General features: G+C 33.9%; 2 protein-coding genes across 9 annotated transcripts; both read right to left on the reverse strand.

The window, feature by feature from the left end:
- Window positions 1-797: 797 nt before the first annotated feature.
- LOC130813127 (zinc finger protein ZOP1) lies at window positions 798-12,839 on the reverse strand. 7 transcript variants are annotated; one of them, XR_009042174.1, is made up of 8 exons: window positions 12,636-12,839; window positions 6,244-6,326; window positions 5,911-6,111; window positions 5,711-5,798; window positions 4,701-4,796; window positions 4,132-4,588; window positions 3,674-3,797; window positions 798-3,255 (listed from the first exon to the last, which is right to left on the reverse strand). XR_009042174.1 is itself a non-coding variant. In XM_057678865.1 (6 exons), exons 2-6 carry the CDS (start codon window positions 6,250-6,252, stop codon window positions 4,230-4,232), a joined length of 753 nt encoding a protein of 250 aa, XP_057534848.1. In that variant the 5' UTR covers window positions 6,253-6,326; window positions 12,636-12,839; the 3' UTR covers window positions 3,857-4,229. The 7 variants fall into 7 exon arrangements, 1 of the variants encoding a protein (XP_057534848.1); XR_009042169.1 differs by having other exon boundaries at window positions 3,674-3,800; XR_009042170.1 differs by lacking the exon at window positions 3,674-3,797.
- Window positions 12,840-14,638: 1,799 nt separating this feature from the next.
- Window positions 14,639-22,348, reverse strand: LOC130823591 (lariat debranching enzyme). Of its 2 annotated transcripts, none has more exons than XM_057688260.1 (10): window positions 22,067-22,348; window positions 21,677-21,834; window positions 20,424-20,545; window positions 19,763-19,956; window positions 19,033-19,215; window positions 18,838-18,956; window positions 18,616-18,755; window positions 17,318-17,434; window positions 15,185-15,345; window positions 14,639-15,062 (listed from the first exon to the last, which is right to left on the reverse strand). In XM_057688260.1, the coding sequence occupies exons 1-9, from the start codon at window positions 22,187-22,189 to the stop codon at window positions 15,209-15,211; spliced, it is 1,293 nt and encodes a 430-aa protein (XP_057544243.1). In that variant the 5' UTR covers window positions 22,190-22,348; the 3' UTR covers window positions 14,639-15,062; window positions 15,185-15,208. The 2 variants fall into 2 exon arrangements, with proteins under 2 accessions (XP_057544243.1, XP_057544252.1); XM_057688269.1 differs by having other exon boundaries at window positions 14,649-15,062; window positions 18,616-18,713.
- Between the last annotated feature and the right edge of the window lie 326 nt (window positions 22,349-22,674).

Here is a 22,674-nt window from a genome sequence, read left to right on the forward strand (position 1 = left end):
AAACTGTACCAAAACTCATACCGCCCGTTTGGTAGTCGGTATTAAATAGTGCGAATGGTAATGAAAAATTAGTTTAATTTTGATGGGAAAATCTTATGACAAGTTTAATGGCCTTGCTTGCTTTACTTCAATTATCTTATTTTCTTCACAAAATTCATTCCATTGCATTACCATGTGAAGATGTGGTATTAGGTGGTAATGAAAATTGTGAATAAAAAAACATTTTGATGATCAACTTTTCATTACCATTGAATGACCTGGTATATTTCACAAAAAATTACACTGAAATTTATTCTCATTACCACCATTTAGTACCGGTAATCAAACAGACTGTTATGTAAAGGGAAAAGTCCCTATAGGCAAAAGGGGAGGAGAAATTAATTTTCAACAATTATCATAAAAATGGAAGAAAATATTTTTAACCACTAAATCGATACATGATTCTCAACTTTGTAGTCGTACTATAGTCAACAAAAATCTTGGAGCTAATTTGGTGGTGTCATAAACTCGTACTCAGTGTTGTAGTCTTTGAAAATACTATCTTTTTTGCAGTTAGAAGTCTTTGAAAATAACTGATATTTTATTGAAAATTCTTATAGTCCACTTCAAATTATTTACATAGTCGTATTTCTCTGAAATTTTCACATTCTTTTATTGAAAATTTTATACATTCTTTTAAAAAGTATTCTTATTATAAAAATTGAAGGGCCATTGTTGATGAAAATTTGTTTGGATGAAAATTTTACACATTCCTCTGAATTTATTATAGTGATTGTTTGGATGAATATTCTGAAATTGAAGGCCATTGTTGATGAAAATTTGTACAAAACGTCCTATCTTTCTCGAAGATTCAACGAATTGTATATTGATTGGTTTTTAAAGCAGATCACTATAATGAATTTAATGAAAATTGATTGATATAAAAGAATTATAAATTGAAAATTAAATTACACAAACTGCATTAGAGCTCATACTGTCTTTTTTTTTTTTTTTTTGGGGCAACGAAAATCCCTATATGCAAAAGGGAGAAGAAATTGATCTTCAACACTTATAACGAAAATGAAATAAACCGTCTTCAACCACTAAATCAATACATGATTCTCAATTCAGTGTCGTAGTTGTACTATAATCAACCAAAATCTTAAAAGCTAATTTGGTGTTGTCATACACTCATACTCGACATAATTTGGAACCTAAAGCTCTACTCGCAACTTCGAGCTCATCGATTCAAATTTGATCAACTAAGGATATAGTTCGCCATTATCTTGCAAAAATACAAAGAATCAAGTTTTTAAAAGCATTTTCTTTGTGTAAATTATAGTAAAATGACTTATTAAATCATGTACACCTTTTATTTAGTGAACTCGCAAATTATATCTACTACTAAGATTCAGTTGGAAACAACTTCTCTAACAAGTATATAACAAGAGTAATGTTGCATGCATTCTACCCCTCAAACTTCACCCTAGATGAGAGCCACTTAATGGCATCAGGGCAATAAAAAGTTGTTGGCGTCATCTACAGTACCATATAACAAATAAGATTGGCAATTGAGTTGTTTAAGCACACCTACATTGTTTAGCCCACTTAATACGTATACTAATATCCTGGATTCGTCTTGTCTCTCAAGTTGCATTTTACTAATTAGAGTTTTCTTTTTGTGCATAAAAAAAAGTCTTTTGTATTTAGAAGTCTTTGCCTTCCCGTGTGTATGCTTCATGGAATATAGACTTGAAGAGTTTTGTGGGTTGTAAACATGTTGGTGTTTCTTTGAAAATAACTGATTTTTTTTTTTCTGAAAATTCTTATATTCCACTTCAAATTAGTCATATAGTCATATTCCTATGAAAGTTTCTCATGCTTTTTTGAAAATGTTATATGTTCTTTTAAAAGTATTCTTATTTTTTTGAAAAATTCATTTACTTGTGCACGATTTTCATGTTCATACCAAATATTCTTATAATAATATGCAACAAATTTATGATGTTTCTTTAAATCACTCATGTTCATTGAAAAATCACATGTATTCCACTTAAAGAGCGTCTTTTCCTTTCAAAATACGTTTGTATTTCTCACATAAAGCGTGACAAATTATCTACGCATGCAAAAAAAAATACTTCTAATGTTTCCCTTAAAAATATCATTTTTAAAGTTAAATTACCATTCAAGGTCGTCCAAGTACAACAACAAGCAGGTCTAAATATAATACCCTCTGTTCCTAAATGTTCTCATTTGCTGTTTTGAGTGTTTTATTTGTTGTTACACTAAAAAATTAGTCTATTTATATTACAAATTCTAAATATAATTAACCTTTTTCATCAAATTATATTTTATTTATATATATGGTCTCTATATTTTACACCAATTTCTAGGATTTTTACATATTTTCTATTAACTTATTTAAATATTTATAATAATTGTGATTCATATAATTTTTCTACTAATTTTATCTAACTGTTTATATTTTAATATTTTTTGATGCTTATGATACTCATTTTTCCTCAATTAACTTTATTATTCATAAAAATATTATATTCATTACCTAGAAAATTTATTTTTTTTCTTAATTTTCGTAAACATTTCTTAGGTATATCGAGTTTTGAAGTTGAAAGAGCAGTATTAATTTTGATTGACTTTGCGAAATTCCCCTTAAGATTACTCGATTTGAATTCTCAAAGATTATTTCAAAAGTTAAAAGCACCGTTTAAAGTTGTTATGAAGTGTGCCTTCAAAATGGATGCATATTGATGCTCATTTCGACGAGCATGTATGTTATTCCGAAAAATGCAACTTTTCAAAGGCACATACACCATTCAAAGGTAACCTCTCAAGATGTGTGCTTAATAGGTGGGCATTTTAATACTCATTTAGGTGTTCAAAACAAATTCGATGATCTGATATTTATCCAACCTTATAACCAAACTTGACATCAAAATGAACTTACATTCTGTAAAAATCAATGTGGACTCAAAATCCGATTTTGAAACGATCCGAAATCGACCCAATAAGCCAAATAAACACCTCTAAAATCAACCAACCACTCAAAACTAATATTCTTTAAAGACGCGCAACGTTAATATTCAACTATAAACATATTTTTGGTAAATTGCGGCTTGACGATTGTCAATTGCCATGAGCAATACTAATTCGAGGCTTGGTGTCAATTTTTTACCAATTTAAAGAACACTAACCTCGAGATAGGATGGTTTTTGTAGCTTCCCTAACGCATATCGCCTATCGGCATGAGTGGCATGGCTGAAACTTGAAAGCAGAACAAAGATTACACAATAAAAATTGAAGGGAATAAAAGCAATACTTCTTTACTTGCAAACTAACCAAACATCAAGAGATGGATATAAAATTCAATATACGTTGAAAAGCTAATAAGATAGGAATCTGTAAGTTCTCTGAAATAAGGTCACATCCAATTGCAATGGTACAGTTAAAATCAACAAATAAAATGAAACAGAAAGTCCGTCTTAAGGAACCGTCAACTGTCAGCTCCCACAATTTCTAACCGAATGAAATTGGAAACATTCAGTCAAAAATTGTTTCCTGCCAACGCGGCTAGACACTCACATATGGACTACGAAGTTCATGGATTTGCCTAGATCATAGGCTACAAAAAGGAATGCCATAAAGGAAAGCAACAGTGTAAATCAATCAACTACACCTTTTTGCAACTCGACTTCCACTTGCTTTGTTTTCTATCGTCAAGAAAAGGCTTCTAAAGGATAAATTGGATAGCAACATTGTAGAAAAAAATCAAACAGCACGAGAAGCATGTGATCATCTCCCTGCTACCGATAGCAACAGTATGAATACGCTGAAAAAATTTGAAGACTTTTTCCAACAATAAAATGAAAGCAACACCATTACATTCATGCTTTAAATTGCGAGAGAAATACATCACAATTTTTCGGTAAGTTTCGAAAGAATCCTCTACATCAGTAGAAAAGAAAGTAAACTACTGAACTGGGACATTAAAATCATTTTTGCAAAGTGAATATTTCCAACTTTTAGCGAACAAAAAGCTTCGAGTGAGCTTTCAGACATAGATTAACAAAACCAATGAAGAGAAGGTCAGTGCCTATGATGGGATGATGAAGAAAAGGCAAAGGTGATATTTACCTTTAGCCATATAAAAATTAGACCACCCGTTCCCAATTGCAGGTTCGAAGTCTGAAATAGCTTTTGTGGATCCAGCTTCTGTTCGAATCTAGTAAATTTTAATTACCATAAAGTCCAAGCAAACTCTTCTCTCTTTCTTCCACTCTTTTCTTAGCTGCCTCCCTTGCTTTAAGTGCAGCAGCTTCTTCTGCAGTTATTGCCTTTGTTTTCTCAACAGGCCTCTTCCTCTTTCCAACAGCAACTGATGAAGGAGCACCTTTTACAGATCGTGTGGGATTTAGGGACCCAGAAACAACGGTCCCAGGTGCACGTCCGCTTGTGATTTTAGCATCATCTTTCTTGAAAGTAGATTTACCTGAAGTAGATGATGCCGGTGAATTTTTCAAAGGCATCTTTTGTGTGGAGCCAGCAGAATTTTTAGTGGCTGCAAATGCCTCCTCTTGCGTCACCCACTTACCTGGTTTATAATTACAAATGAACAGAATGCTTAAGGTGCAGAGAACAGAAGAAAAAAAATAATAATTTAACAAAAATTCACAGGAGCAGCAAATGCCTCCTCCATGCTTTACCTAAAACATCAGAGTAGTAGAAGCCAGACTTTGGATCATAGTGAATGCGAGTATGTTGGTCATAATAGTACCCGGAAGTATTGTCATATTCCCAGGCTGCCACCATCACAAAGAGCATCATTGTAAGATTTTCAGAAAACACAAAATGTAACACTGAAGCAAAATTTAACAGCAGCAACATTATCTCCTAATGGAAAACCTAGCAACAAGCATAAATCTAAAGGCTAAACAGAAAAACACCAAGAAAACATTCTTGTATTGGACGAAAATCTTGTTTTCTGATTTTCTTAGTTTGATGTGTTATGAATTAAGTACTCCATCATGTTCGCTAATGGTTGAATTGTGAAGATTGATAGTAAAATTCAAATAATATTATTTAGATGAATCATACTGTTAGTTTTTCAAGTGACTTCACATTCCCAAAGGTACATGTTAAACTAAGAAAAATAATAATTCGATTAATCATGCCTTCAATCTCCCCATCTACCTTATTTATAACAATATATCTGATTCGCTATTTTCTGTCTAATTAATGCCTTCTTGAGCAATCTTTCTCTCAAATTTTGGGCCTATTTCCACTATTGTCCCTTTTACCGATTGCTATGTTTCTTTCCAACACGCTACTGCTAAAGAATTACAAGAAGAAATAAATTGATAAAGAAATAAAACTGTAATATTAATTAGAAGAGTTTGCGCAACATTTAGTCCATGCCCGTTTTCTATAAGCGCCCAACACATGCATTAAAGGGAAAGAAAACCATAAGAAAAATCTCAAAACAACATACTGAAAAGCAGCATTTAAAAGGTATTGTCCAAACTTCATAATGCAAATTAGTTACCAAGTTCATTACTTAAAGGCTGAAGCTAAGGCCTAAGCTTAAGTAGTTAAAGGGGGACAAGAAACATGCACTAAGGTGTTTCCTCTACCCATCACAAACACACAAAAGAAGCGAAAATATGGAAAATGTGAAAAGAAAGATCACCACTATCCAGAAATTATCTACAAATACCTGTGTCACCAGTTACAGAATCAGTAGGGGCCTGTGACTGCTTGCTTTCTTGAGATGCTACATCTTTCTGGTAACTGCGAATAGCTTTCTGTCATAAACATACAGAGAGAGAGAGAGAGAGAGAGGGGTTAGGTATGAGTGCAAAGCAACCAAAATAAAGAAATACTGTAGTATAGCAATGCTATAATGAAAATACTTACAGCTTCGATTTGCTGCAACGTATTAGCAGCTTCCTTTTCTTGTTTCTCCTTAGCAGCCTTCTCTTTGCGCATATCAGTAAGACGCTTAGCCACATTTTCCTTGTGACGTTGCCCAAGTTCATGGTTCCTAATTGTATTTGGATTGTTTGTCAAAAATATTTTGCAAAAATCGCACCATTTGTTGCCCTGGCTCACCCAATACTGTTTGATTTCCAATTAAACAAAGCTTTAGCTTAAAAAATCCAACGCAAAAGAAATGCACAAAGCCCTCCTTCCCCCACCCCAAAAAAGGAAGCAAGCAAAAAAATTCAAAAGCAAGAACTATGGAGCTACCTCCGTCATGGTTAGTGTGGCTTAGATTATTAAAGATCCTCAAACTTTTCAGGGATCAGAGCCCAATACTTGTCAATCTATACCTGCAAAATAAATACATGCCACAAGTCACCAAATAATGATAATAGTAACAAAGAAACCCTTCCATCTAAATAAGGGTAAAGAACTTTTTTAATATGGCATCATTTGATCATTTCAATTCTTCCTCTCCCTTCATGTAATCTCTTCGAGATAAAAGGCACAACAAGGTAAGAAAAATGCAGAAACATCAGGCCAAAACTTGAATGAATGCACTCGAGCTTTGCTACAAAGTTTTTATTAGGAACCTCTCCTTACTTTCTCTCCATTACCTTTGCTAAGATTTCAACCACTATAAAATCTCAAAATCCCCTCTATTTTCTCTATCAAACAATTTCAACTATTAGGCTAGGAAATGGACTCTCGATCTCTTTTTAAGTATTACTGATATAGCTCATTGCGATGCTGCATGTGATCTGGCATTCCAGAAGGTTCACAAAGAAGAACAAGCCAAAGCCAAATAATTGACTCTGTTGTTTTAAACCTTCCGGTAATAAAAAGAAGTTGTTCTCATAGAATATTATTGATGTATAAATACCTTAGTTGATCATCTTTGTATCGGATTTTTTCATTCTCACAATATTCATCAATAATAATCTCTCAAAACTCTCTCTCTCTATCTTCTTTCTTTCTTCAAAGACAATTCTTCAGTAAATCTAAGAATTGTAAGATGGTATCAGAGTATTAAAGATCTGCTGTATCATACCTTCCGCATAAATTTCTCAGCAATCACTAGAATTGCATCAAGATTCTGATCAAAATCAGAATTCATTTTCTTTGTTTTCCGGTTCGAATTCTCAGAATATTGAACTATTTTCTACCATACTCTTTTTTGAATTGTTCCTCATATTTTTTTTTCTTATTCATCAAAATGTTTGAATCAAACTACACTTCACAAAATTCCACTCAAAATCCAATTGCAGATCCAAATTCTGTATATTACATTCATCCGAATGAAAATCCTACTGTTTCTTTGGTCTCAGAAAAATTTAATGGTGATAACTATGCAGATTGGAAGAGAGCTATGATTTTAGCTTTGTCTATGAAGAACACAATTGCTTTTATTGATGGAAACCTAATTAAGCCTGAAATCACTGATCCTCTCTCAAAGCTTGGGAGAGATGCAACAACATGATAATCTCATACTTACTGAGATCTGTGGATAATACAATAGCAAAGAGTGTTTTGTATTTCTCCACTGCCTATGAGATCTGGAAAGATCTTGAAGATCGCTATTCAGTGATATCTGGACCGCAATTGTTTTCTCTACAGCAGAATCTGAGCAAGATTAGTCAAGATGACAGTTCTGTTGCTGTATTTTTCACAAAGATCAAAGGCATTTGGGATCAGATCAGTGCTGCAAATCCTATACCAGTCTGTACATGTAATGGTTGTTCATGTAATTTAATTAAGAAATTTCTCAAGAATCAGCAAGATGAAAGATTAGTACAATTTCTTATGAAATTGGAAGGCAAACACATCACAGTCAGAACTAATATTCTAATGATGAATCCTCTTCCAACTATTTCTGTTGCCTACAACTTGCTGATACAAGATGAGAGACAGCAGGAGATAGCAGAAGTATACAACAAACATTCTACCATGGCATTCACCGCTGGAGATGGAATCAAAGGAGAAACAAGTAGATCAACAACTTTCAAGAGAAACAACTTGTTCTGTGAATATTGCAAAATGACAAACCATACAGTGAACAAGTGCTACAAGCTAAATGGCTATCCAAAGAATGATAAGAACAGCAAGGCAACAAGAGGAAAAAGAGTGGCAGTTGTGACTTGTGAAGATGAGTCAAATGATGAACAAGATCAGGAAGCTGTTTTGTACAAGAAATTGGTGAATCTGATCAAACAAAGCAAGCATTATGATGATGTTCAGGCTACAGAAAGGGCCAACATGGCAGGTAACAATGCTTGCTTAATCTCTTGTTTCAATTCAAGATGGATAATAGATAGTGGAGCCACTGATCACATCTGTTCTAGCCTGAAATTATTTGATAGCTATAGTATCTTTGACAAATCACCTAATAAGATAACGGTGGTTGATGGAAAGAAATTAAATATAGAAAACATTGGAACTGTAACATTTGGAAATGGTATCATACTCAAAAATGTGCTTCATGTACCAAGATTACAGTTCAACTTGATTTCAACACATAAATTGTGTAAGGACATGGATTGTGACATAGTTTTTACACATGATAAGTGTATGATCCAGGATCATTCACAGAGAAGTACCCTGGTTCTTGGTAATCTGGACTCGGGACTTTATGCAGTAAGAAATGATGATGTCAGGACGAGAAATTCAGTCAACATTGTTGTTACAGAAGAACTGAAGTTGATGCATTTAAGGTTGGGTCATATACCATTCAATAGGCTGCAGTTTGTTGATGATAGCCTAGCAAATAAGAATTGTCTAGACTGTGTTTGCCAAATTTGTCCTAGAGCAAAACAAGCTAGAAGTTCATTCCCCAAAGTAGGAAGTAGAAGTAAAAATTGCTTTGACTTGTTACATATAGATGTCTGGGGTCCTTACAAAGTCAGAACTCATAATAATTGTACATATTTCTTGACAATTGTTGATGATTTTTCGAGACATACTTGGACTTTCATGATGAGAAATAAAAGCGATTCAGTTGAAATTCTAGATTTTCCTATTGCATTTATACATAATCAATTTGATGTTATTGTGAAAACAATAAGGAGTGATAATGCTAAAGAGCTTTGTGAAGGAAGAATTTTAGATGTATATGGAAAATTTGGGATTTTGCATCAAAGAAGCTGCACTGATACTCCACAACAGAATGGGGTGGTGGAAAGGAAGCACAGACATCTTCTTGAAGCAGCAAGGGCACTTTATTTTCAATCTAAAGTTCCATTAAAGTTCTGGGGGGAATGCTTACTTACTGCTACTCACTTGATCAACAGAATGCCTTTGAGTTCCATAGAAAATAAATCACCTTATGAAAAGGTGTATGGAATGAGACCTAATATTGATCACCTAAGGGTCTTTGGTTGCTTGGTTTATGCCTCAACTCTAAAGGCAAATAGATCCAAATTTGACTCAAGAGCCATACCTTGTGTCATGATGGGGTACGAGACAGGACAAAAAGGATACAAACTTCTAAATTTAGAAACAAACAAACTGTTTGTTTCAAGAGATGTCAAATTTCATGAGAAACATTTACCCTTTCACTTCTCTGATTCCCCTCAAACTCCTTTAAATCCTATTTTTCTACCTGGCCATACACCCTTCAATCTACCAGAAGACCGGTCTTTACCAGATGCTTTCATTCTGCCCACAACAAAAACAGACCCTCATACAGAAACCATACCTATCATACCTGAAACAGAACAGAATATGCAGAACATGCAAACACCTCATACACCTAACACAGACAATATTCTTGAATAAACCTCCCTCACTCCAAACATACCTGTTCCACAACCACACCCACCAAATCTTATCACCAATTTACCGGATTAAAGACCACATAAAAGGCCTGCTTGGATGGATGAGTTTGTTTGTGTTGGTTATAATGACACACAACACTGGTGTAACATTGTTCAGATTGAAGAAATACCAGCACCCTGTAAAGCATTCATATCTCAGATATCTGTTCTTTCTGAACCCGCAACCTACTTTGAGGCTGCACAACATCCTGAATGGGTAACAGCAATGCAGAAGGAAATAGAGGCTTTCACTGCAAACAACACTTGGGAAGTTACAGACCTACCTAAAGGGAAAAAGGCTATTGGATGTAAGTGGGTTTACAAGTTAAAACTAAAGAAGGATGGATCATTGGAAAGGTACAAGGCGAGGCTTGTGGCAAAGGGGTTTACACAAAAGTTTGGAGTGGATTATGCAGACTTTTTCCCCTGTAGTCAAAATGGCTACCATCAAATGCTTACTAGCTATAGCATCTGGTAAACAATGGCCCTTGTATCAACTTGACATAAACAACGCCTTCTTACATGGTTCACTTGATGCAGAAGTCTACATGAAAATGCCACACGATATTCCTAATCCAGAGAACAAAGTATGCAAGTTGCTCAAGTCTCTCTATGGTTGAAACAGGCTAGTAGACAATGGTTTGCCAGGCTAACTGCTGAATTACAACAGAAGCATTTTACACAAAGCAAGAATGACTACTCTTTGTTTATATACAAAGACAATGTGAATCTGTGCATTGTTGCCGTTTATGTGGATGATATCATCCTCACAGGCACAAATACAACAATTCTTAATAACCTCAAGTTACACCTACATACTGTCTTTAGCATCAAGGATTTGGGTGAATTGAGTTATTTCCTTTGTATTGAGGTCTCCAGAGTGGTTACAGGAATCATATTGACACAGAGAAAGTTCACTAAAGAGCTCCTTGAGAATTGTGAAATGGATGTCTCTAAATCAGCAAAAACTCCTCTGCCAGTTAACCTCAAATTATTGGCAGATGAAGGAGACTTTTATCATGATCCTGCACAGTATAGATGTCTAGTGGGCAAATTAAATTTTCTTACACATACAAGACCAGACATTTCTTTTGGGGTGCAAACACTTAGTCAATTTCTTCAAAGTCCTAGAATTCAGCATGCCAAGGCTCTCTCCCATATGTTAAGATACCTAGCTGGCTCTATAGGTCAAGGTATTTTACTCCAGTCTGGTGATGAGCTATCTCTGCAAGGTTTTTCAGATTCAGATTGGGCCTCTTGTCCAAATACAAGGAGATCTGTCACAGGTTACATCATGCTTCTAGGAAAGAGTCCTATATCATGGAAATCCAAGAAGCAATCTACTGTTTCTAGATCTTCCTCTGAAGCAGAATACAGAGCTTTAGCCTCAGCAGCCTCAGAGATCACTTGGCTAGTGCGTTTATTGTCTGAATTGGGTATTCTAAATTTGAAACCTATTAGACTTTGTTGTGACAGTCAATCAGCCATTCACTTGGGCAAGAATCCAGTTCAACATGAAAGAACAAAGCACGTTGAATTGGACTGTCACTTTACTAGAGACAAAGTATTGGAGGGATTATTGGAGCTTGTCTATATCCCTACCACTGATCAGCTAGCAGACATTCTAACTAAGTTTCTTGCTTCTCCTCAATTCTACAGGTTACTTTCCAAGCTAGGTGTTCAATCTGTTGATTCAACCACCAGCTTGAGGGGGGGTATTACTGATATAGCTCATTGCGATGCTGCATGTGATCTGGCATTCCAGAAGGTTCACAAAGAAGAACAAGCCAAAGCCAAATAATTGACTCTGTTGTTTTAAACCTTCCGGTAATAAAAAGAAGTTGCTATCATAGAATATTATTGATGTATAAATACCTTAGTTGATCATCTTTGTATCAGATTTTTTCATTCTCACAATATTCATCAATAATAATCTCTCAAAACTCTCTCTCTATCTTCTTTCTTTCTTCAAAGACAATTCTTCAGTAAATCTGAGAATTGTAACATTAAGTAATGGAGATGATCCTAACTCCAAAGGTCATACTGAATGCTGATTCACATTTAGCAAAACTCGCACATAAATAAAAAAATTCACTAATTTACATTTAGCAAATAGTCAGAAATTATAAGTGATTGAATCCTTGACTCATGAGAATTTCAATATTGAAACACGGACATACCTTTACCAATCAAAGTTCGAAATCAACTTATTTACACATTACGTTACAATACCCCACTGAATGGCTCCCACCAAGGGTGGCTTGGTGGGGTCAAATGCATAACACTAAGAAGTTGTTTCGTTTAACCCTTGTTAGCAAACATCATAGAGTTAAACGTTGAATTAATTACTCATTATTGAATTAATTCCATTGTTGCAGCAACTTCAAACAAATGAAACCGGGGAAACCATGTTGCAAAATTCTAAATTCCATCGGTTCACCATGATAGAACCCCATGAAATTCAGGAAATTATCTTCAATTGCAGTGCTAAACAAGCTGTTAGAGTTTAATGTCTAATCTTTAATTTCCAAACTAATTTCGTCAATTGATTAAGCAATTAAAAACCCTAATTTCATCTCCCACTTTCACCTTCTTACTGATTTCAAATGACATTTCTTAGCCTATAATTACTACTGCTCTATACCATTCTCTAAAAGCAGAAACTCTCTGCTGCTCATTATCCATCACTAGTAAGTAATTTTAACAGTTAAACCATTACCATATCTAAATAACAAACAAGAAGAAGAAGAAGAAGAAGAAGAAAAAAAACCTAAATTCCTCTTCTCCTGAATTTTGATAGCTATTCAATTTTTTTAATAAAAAAGGGAAGAAGTTGATAGATCTTACCCGAACCACCGTTGCAACAGCTTAACGGTAAACGCTTCAATGGTTCAATGGGTCACCGGATCTCCGGCGTGCCTACACTCGGAGCCGTCTTCTTCTGCTTTTTGGTCTCTTTTCTTTTTCTTCTGCGATATTTTTCTGTCGCCCGTCGACTTCTTTTTTCTCTGCTTTTTTACGTTTTCTTTTCTTTTCCCCTCATTTTATCGAATTTTGTCTGACTTTTATATTTTAACAGTAATAATTAATTTTAATTCTTCAAAAAAAAAATATTAATTTTTAGATAAATTCATCTTGTAATTGCTAATAATAAACTAATATTTGCTTGATTGCTGAAATTAAATCCACTTTTATTATTTAATTTTAAATAAACCTACCCATTAGATATATTTATTAAAAATAAATATTCCAAATACTCTTTGTCATTGTGAAATTGCACCATTTTTTATTTGATACATTCCACTTAAATTACATTCATTTCTTATTTGACAATATCATTCCTTTTTTATTTTTAATATCGTTCTCACGATTATTCTCTCACCATATTAATTACTTAATATTCAATTGTATTTTGTAATATCTTTCAACTACAAAATAAATTTTTGCACTCCAACTAATAGACGTACATTTTATTAGTAAGGTAAAATTTTAAACACCGCTTCTATTTGCTTCTTTATTTAACTTTCTTTGTAATTAGAAGGCAAATTTTGGTTTAAAGAAAGAGAGAATTACGTGAAAATTAAACCTAAAATCTTATCTAAGATAAGTAGTACTTTCTCAAAGTGTGACGAAATTTGGTTTTCTTTTGTTTCACTTTCTAATATGAGTTGTTTCTTTTATTTCTTTCACTTTTTTTGTGAATCTTTCAACCACAATAATGCATAGTGAAAACTTAATTTCCAAAAGAAAATAATTATTTGCCTTATTGTGTATTGCACACGCAAAATAGTACACGTATTTTTTTTACAAAATAAATTGTCATGTGAGTTAGCGATTTATTAGTATTATGGTTCAAGCATAAAAACTTAAAAACTACAATAATAAATAAATCACTAAGTGCCGAAGCGGTTTATTTCTATTTTATTTTAACCATAAATAGTATATAAAATATAAAAAGTTTAAAAAATATAAACAGTTTAGTGACTAACCGGGGAGTTTTTTTATTTTGAATTAAATAACTAAAAATATAACTAATAAAGGGCCAAATGATTTCCTTATTAGAAATCTTGTAGCTCAGTTGGTAAGCTTACTATGAAATGAGTCATACATTAACTTTCCATATTCTGGGAGATAACAAAATGACAGAAAACAAAGTTATGTGGATTGTAGAGGCGAAAATAAGTCTGTGTTGAAGATAAAGTGAGAAGTAAGTTTGTAATTATTTAAGGCAAAAATTCTTCTATTGTAGGAAGATTGCAAGGACAACAACGATAATGGTAGAGATTGGGATCAATGATATGATTCAATACATTATTTTTAAGAAAATTTGAAACAAATAAGTGTTTTTAACAAAAGAAGTAAAAAAAACGAGTTTCAGCTAAACTTAATTCCAAAAATAAGCGTCTTCGAGCCTAAGGTCAGATACGTTCACAGTTACTAACAGCGAACAAAAAATTAGTAAAAATTGTTTATTCGCAGTTAGTAACTGCAAACAAACATGACTTCCTTTTTTGTCCCAACAAACGTTATGAGATTGTCTTCTTTTTGTTCGCAGTTAATAACTCCGAACAAACAATTTTGACTTTTTTGACCAAATTTTTTGTTAATTATTAGTAACTGCGAACATACCTGACCTTAGACTCGAACATGAAGACATTTATTATTGAAATTAAGTTTATCCGAAGATTTTTTTTTTTTGTTAAAATTAATTCTTTGTTTCAAATTTTTTCATTTTTAATGTCTACATGGTTTGACTATGACAAGATTTGACTAATTATTCTCAAATTTTGATTTTTAACCTACATTTAAGATAAGATTGAAATTTCAATCAAATCTAAATTTGAATTTTTTATTTGAAAATAGCTAAATTTAAATCGGATTTCTAAATAAAAGTATGATTCCCACGCACAACATAATATTAAACCAAAAAAAAAATCTAAATTTCACTCCCTATCCCCAGCCACCATCCCATCTCTTCGCCCTAAGCCATGATTCGGACCCCCAAAAATGTAAAATATTCACCAACTTCTCATAAAATCTAGCTATAAGCATAATAATCTTATTATTATCTGAACTTTTTTACATGACAAAATATTTGGTTTAATGCTGGTTTCCTCATGCCAACCCAAACAATGCACAATACTAGATTTCTTTTTACTCGCACTTCTATTCATGTCCTCAACAATAGCAAGAAATGACTCTTAGCGATGAACAGCCTCGTGTAGTTATGTCGAGTGGAGATCATGATGGTTCGTGCAAAGGCCATCTGAAGGTCTGCCACAAGTAACAGCAGACATAACACAACCGAACAAAATGTTCCATCATCACAATTTACGACTCTAAGTCCTTGAAAAGAAGATCAAATATTGGGTCAAAAATACTTAATATAAGTATACCTGTAATCAGATTCTTACTTATTGCTAACCATCAGCATCTTCAACGCCTTCTAATTCATCCACGTCATCGATGGGAATATCTTCACCATCAGCTGTAGCTAGCTCTTCTAGTTTATCAACATCATCAACAGGGATATCTTCGTTACCATTAGAATGAGAGCCTACATGAAAACCCGCAACATGGCAATTATAATATTAAAACACATTAATAACTAAAAATATGAGGATGCCTAGGGAAACTCATGCAACAAGATCGCCAACTAATCGGGCAACCTAAAGAGATGAAAACAACTCTATAGTGTAAACAATAGGTGGTAAAGGCATATAGCAAAAGGGTAGGGGCGACTTATTTCAAGAAATTTGAAAAATCCTGTTCTCGATATTTGGCCTCAAGGCTAGATCAAATGCTGGAAAAGTGGGTATTCGAGGTTTGAGAATTATGGTCTTCTAATCTTTTTTTAAGGAAAAATACAGATGTTATCTTGAAGCTAACAGAGACCCTATCACTTAATTTGTTAAGGCTCGTTGATTGAGATGTTCAACCGACTATGAGCTTCATATAGAAGCAATGGTGTGAATGAAAATGGCCATAAAAAAATACATTAAATATTACAAAAGATATTGGAAAATAATATATAAGAGATGAGATTTTCAATTACACACCAACTTACATGGTGCAGGTACAATATATCTACGTACAAATTAAAGTAATTCCATTATTTTTTTTAGAAGAAAGCAATAGAAATGCTACTAAAAATAATAGCATTTAAAAATTTGACATTTTCCTTTCGTAAGAAAGGAGTGACATTTTTAAGTTATCATACTATTCATTTACCTTCATATTTCTCCCATCCATCATTGGCTCTCCATCCATTTTCTATTTCTTATACTTTTCAAGCAAGAAATCAAACACAGGAACACTAAACCACAATTTTGTTTTTTTTTTTAGAAAGCCTTCTAAAGATACTCAATTTTTCACTGAAATTGGGTTCTATCAAACTAAACAAAGCCTTAAATACACAAGTATACAACAAAGAGAAACAAAAGATTAAGAAGGATGGTCTCTTAAACACACAAGGATGCAGCAAAGAGAATATATTTTTTGACAAAAGAATGAGGTGTAAAGCTCTAAAGTCCTATGTGCGAGGAAAAGAGCTCAAAACTCATCAATATCCAGATAGTTGCAATGATAACTATTCACTATGATATTATATTTTTCAAGAAAAAAATGACGTACATAATGGACTAACAGAAGTCAATGGAAAAGGTCGGCCAATCTTGTATCTAGGGTGTGGGCCGTGTGGCTAGAAAAGAAAAATCTTAGAATAATCACGGTAGTTCTTCGAAATTGAGTTTACTTGGAGATAAAAGAAGACTTAAAAAGAATAAGAAATCAAAAGAGCATCAATGAATAAATCCACAGAATTCCTGAATCATGTATGATTTGACTGAGCTTTTATTTCTTTTTTCCCACAAGTTTAAGGTTCTAACAGAAACCTTGATATGCCAACTTACTTCTAAAACGAATAGGGTGATGGCGTCTGCTAAATTGCTACCACAACACACCTACAACGGGACTCACTTTCTGTTCATTTTTATTACTTTTCAAAAGCAATGGAACTGAATGGTTTGGCTTTTGAAGTGAACCAATTGCTTGCGGAGTACAAACCAATAGGATGATGGAGCGTGCAAAATTGCTACAACATAAATGTGGAATAAGCCATCCAATAATACTACTGACAAAAAACCAAATGAACGACATGAAATATTTTTTAAACACTAAAGTCATACTCAGACGCACTACTCAGAATATATCAATCACTCTGTTTCCTGGACATGGTAGATTACTGGGCATAGCTGTGACAATATGACTAAAAAAGCATCACATAGACAACAACACAAAATATGTGTTCATTCTTTCTATAACCACAGGTTGGACACACAAAGATTAAAGCAAAAATCTTACGGCTTTTCATTTTAGCCATCATATTTTCTTTCTTTCACAGAACTTATACATGGAAAGGTAGAGTTTAGAATGACAAATCACAAGTAAAACAATGTCGAAATTTATTTATACCACACCAAATTTATATAAAAAAGAGCCAACTATGTACAATAATGCAAGAGATTTACCTCTAGATACTGAAGGTGAGTTGTAATTCCACACACCAGAAGCAGTGGAGTTATCAAGAAGATATGGCAGGTCAAGAAACTTCAAGAGTGCTTCTGTCTGAGGGTTTCGAAAATGTTCTGTGATCAAAATACAATGACATCACCTGATAGTAGCAATGTGTCTTCAAAACATAGTTACCAAAAACCGGAAAGTTCCCACCTAATTCTATTTCAAAACCTACGTTTCCAAAACTCTAGATTACATTTCCAAAACTACATTCCCCAAAATGTTTATTTTTCAAGCCCAAAACAATATACAATACCAAAGACCTTCTTTTCGTTTCTTTTTTTTTTTTGTTATCTTTTCTTTTTAGTCGTTTTCTTTTCTTACGTTTTTTACTCATTTTTATATTGTAAAGTAAAATTGTACTTGTACCTACGTTTACAAAACTCCGTTTTTTGTATCGGATCGAATTTCGTTTTAGGTATTATTGCTTCAAAAAAAAATGAAATGAGAATCCAAGTCCCATGTATGAGAAGGAGGGAAAAAAACATTCATTTGAGTAGAACATACCTAGAACAACCAACAACTACTCGACCCTAGCAATCATTAAAGATGCCATGATATGAACAAGGAACATAGATATTCACTATCATGAATCATGGAAATGCACATCAAATTAGACTTTAAATAGAATAAAATTGCAGATCTTCTAAAATAACAATTGTTGTAATATACACAACATCTAAGGCAAATATTTCGACAACAATGCCAAAATCTTAGTCCCATTAATATGGGGTCGGCTATTTTAAGAAAAAGTATCAACCTATATTTTCTTCCTCCATTCATTTCTATATATTGTCATATGCTCCAACAATTTCCAACTCTTCGTGTCAATATTCATTCTGGTCATCTTCGACCTACATCTTCCTCTTCTAAACTGCTTAAAGTTCCAACCTCTACTTTTCAAGCTAGTGCATTTTCAGCTTATTGTACACATGACTAAACTAAAGCAAATGGTTTCTTAGTATATGCAGAAATTAATATGACAATATCAAACATAAAAGGACATTTTTCCAGCAATTGAGAACTATGTGAATAATGACACATCGCATTAGGAAATACACATAATAAGGGCTTCTTTCTATTACTTAGACTCATATACCCATGTCTGAGTCCAAATTGAAAAGTCCAGGTCTCCTACCGTGTTTGAGTGGCAAAGGTACAACACAGGTACTTAAGTAAAGTGAAAAGTCCGAGGACCAAAGAATAAAATAGCTGAAAGAAATTTATAAAACACAACAAACAAAATGATTACCTGCTGAGGGACAAGTTTTAGCAGACTGAGAGGGGTCATAGCAAGGAGCTGTTTGTGTGAATTCAAAGGGTTTAGCCCCTCTTGTTAATAGCTTAGTCCTAACACATTGTAAAGAGCCTTCTTTGTCAGCCTGCACACTCCTTTTTCAAAACCACAGTTTTTTCAAGGCTTTAATAAAGAGAGTAGACAGGAAATTGAATAAATGGACACACTGACACACACCACAAATCAGCAGGCCTTATAGTTAAAGGAATGGCCGAATTGAATGCCCGAGTTATTGCAAGCCATTCTTCATCGTAGCATATTTCAAATGGCCCAGGGTCTGATTCAATCTCAATAATCTGGAATGAATCGAATGTAGATCAGAAAATCTAGACAATATGAAGCTTGGTCGACAAATGTGATGGCAGTAAGCACCTGTAAAAACTTGCGACCAGGCAAGCACTTGTCAAGTGCAAGAAATTTAGTCACAGGACCACTTCCTCCATGCTGGACAAGGGCAGGAAATTTGCAGTGCAGGTGAGCAGAAAACCAATATGAAGGTTTTAACTTCTCTAGTAACTTAGCCGCAGGCTTACTACCAAGAGTTCGTTCCTGGATCTGAAAAGATGAAAAATAACAAGTGCAAATTTACCATTAACACTGGCCCAAGTCTTTTGCAAGCATGCAATGATGCAATCAAGTTCTTGAAGAATATTGCAATCCAAAGAAGCAATGACTAAAATTCAGTAAACAACGCAAACCGGCAACTGTGCAACAACAAAGTATTTGAAACATCATATGACAAGATTAAAGTATATAAAACTCAATGGATTTGAATTTCACACTTTGATCAATGCACTCACAAACATTGAACTTTCAATTTGATGAGACATTCAAGGGAATATGTTGTTGGAACAATGACTTGTAATTCCGGGTTGTGAAAAAAGATCAGCACAAAAAGCTAATTTGAATAAACAAGTGCAATTAGCATTCAAAAGACAGACTGAACCTAAACTTACTCAAAATGGTACACACTTGCAGATACCAAATCCTATTTATTTGGACTGTTGGCGAGAAAAATCACTAGTTGCTTCTTGGGCAGCATATTAAAGAGTTCAGAACTTGCAACACTAGATAAATTTATTTTGTAACAAATAAAAATTACCTCTTTCTTAAAATATGGCTTGAACCGGACAAGCGCTTCCCAATTCCCACAATCAGTAATACCAAGTGGCCAATCATGTGAAAGAAATATATCAATTGGCTTCTCCACTTGCATAAGCTTGTGAACATCATATTCACGAACATGATAGATGGAACGGATCTGACTCTCATTGTATGGAGGTCTTTCAAAATGCCCTACACATATTATGACAAGCACTTCCATTAGTTTGATGTTAAAGAGATATAAAGGAGTCAAGACAATATATATTCATTCATAGTACCATATCTAAGATTATGTTTGTGACAAGAATAATACTGGATTTCTCAGTTACAAAGAGCAAGGCTAAAATGTAAGGGGCTGCGCCTCTCCTCGGTGCACCTCAAAAATACTTCCGTGTGCATTTGAGGAAAATGTGCATGCAAAAACAGTGTAACTTTTTTAGATTTTTATAACAAATCAAAAATCAAAATATAATGCCTCGGCCCAGACGAACCCCTGTAGCACTTCATGCGCCTTCTATGCACCTTATGGATTGTGCCTCACCATAAAATGAAAAGGCATTTTCTTTTGTGCCAAGGTACGCACTGGACGCGCTTTTTAGAAAGTTGGGTTGCACATTCAACTAAAACTATTCAATTTTTTAGTTTGCCAACTTTCCCACCTAATTTATAATTTCGAAAATTGTATATCCCTGACAATCCACCAATTCGAATGTTGCCAAACTTGATGACTCCAGCAAAACCCAAGAAGTATATGTTAGGTGCAGCCCATCCACCATAGTACCTAAAACACAATCCACATTACTCTTCTATTGTACAGAGCATAAAAAGCATAATAATCTTAAAGGACTGTTCAATCATGCAACAAAAAATCAGAGGGCGAAAGAACTGAACATACTTTCCTCTGTACAACAAAGTATACTTTCTATTTGGTCAAAAGATGCTATGAGAAAAAGAATTTAAGTATTAACCAAAAAACTTAACTGGAAAGGAAAAACCATACATAAGACACACAAGAACAGGAACATGGACTTGAACCAGACAAACGAAATAGATCAGTTAAGAAGATTGGAGATGCAATGTCTAAATAATCCTCAAATTATGAATGCACCATCATTGGAATCATTCAAAAAACATTGTGCCAATCTTAAACGAGATGATCGCCCCAAGAAAGTTCTCATAGCAGAAATCGTATACTGAGAAAAAAAAATAAAGACTATAACATAGATGATATTAATGAGAAAAAAACTATAATGAAAAGACAGTGTGATAATAATAGTAAACAAAATTGATCAACCTAAGAAATTCTGCAAAGACAATTTTTCTAAGACTCCGGAGTAAAGATTGTTGAGAAAGAAGCTACAATGACATAAAAGATAAACACTAATGTTTATTTGGATACATGGGGTAGTAAAAGAGAGGATGGTCAGAGAGGGAGACAAAAATGTTGGTTCCCTAGAGGGAAAAGCAGATGTCGATTCCACAAAGGGTGAAGTAAATGTCGGTCCCCCAAGTCCCCCCTCTACACACACACCCCACCACCCTCAGAAAACTTTTCGAATATGCTGACAGAAGATATTATAATACGAAAACCAACTACTAAGAATTCAGTCAAACAAAAGAACTCAAAAGCTTCACTAGATATCCTCAAATTAGAGAAATGATGTTCATTGTAATTCAGGTACTCTAGTAATAATTGTCTTTAACAACCACCAAAAGTGGCATATCCACTTGGAAATGTGTCTTTCATAACCAGAAATTAGTTTTTCATGGTAATATTTATTTCCAGCTCACTACAAGAAATTAAGACTTCGGATAAATTAGTACTATAAATTGCAAAAGAAAACAATCAGAAAGTATGATAGTTTCCACATTCAAAGTTTGTTAAGAAAATCATGGATAAGCAACTACTAACAATTCCCAGAGATAATTGGAAGCTTCGTGATTTCCACCAATGAAAACAGTTGGCACAGGAGCTACTTCTTGTCCCGAATAGTATTTCCAGAAAGTGTTCATTTGCCTATATTTCGGTTTTACATTCAAACTATCAAGATCCTTTTCATTTCTAACAGCCTGCCATGAAGATAAAAGCTCATACATCATTCTAATTTGAACTTAAAGATTCTTAATAATGGAAAAAAAAACAGGACAAAATTCAAATCCGACACCTAAATTTCGCCAATATGAGTGTCGCATACATCGGAGCAAAAATGGATCGTAAGAATTATGAAAATTTTGCAAAAAAAAAAACAGAAAGGAATATATGATAGTAATTAGAAAAGGAGAAGAACAGGAGAAAGAAAACCTGAAAGTCTCCGCAGCAAATAAGGAGGTCAATTTTAGTGTTTTGAGCTCGCTCTAACTCGGCAATGGTTCTGTAGACATTGTCGAGTTCTCCATGCATACAACCTTCCACTGCTATCTTCATCCTCGTCTCTTTCTCTTTCCTGTAGAACAAGTTTGACTAGGGTTTAGAGGAGGTTTTTAGAGTAAATTTCAGACTTGGAAAGAAATAGCTCGAATACAAATGCGTGAAAATTTGTGAAAAATGCGGGATAAGAATATATTAGCTGCAATTAGGGATGACAACGGGGCGGATCTGGACTGGATCCAAATCCGTTTTCATGATCAAGATCCAAATTCGAACTCGAATCCACATATCTAGATTTTCATGACTCATATCCGGATCCATGGTTACTGCGGATCCAGTATGGGATCCGGTTCAAAACGGGTCTAGTTTATTTTATGCATTTAATTATATAAGCATAAAGAAAACAACAATACATCTCATGCACTAATGCTCATGTATTGATTGATCTAATATGCCTTAATACTTAGTTTCTAACTACTCAATAAGACAGAATTCAGAAGTAGAGATCATTAATTTCATACAGTATCAAATGTCCTCTCTTT

Source organism: Amaranthus tricolor, chromosome 1 (genome assembly GCF_026212465.1).
Source record: "Amaranthus tricolor cultivar Red isolate AtriRed21 chromosome 1, ASM2621246v1, whole genome shotgun sequence".
NCBI classification, from domain to species: Eukaryota; Viridiplantae; Streptophyta; class Magnoliopsida; order Caryophyllales; family Amaranthaceae; genus Amaranthus; species Amaranthus tricolor.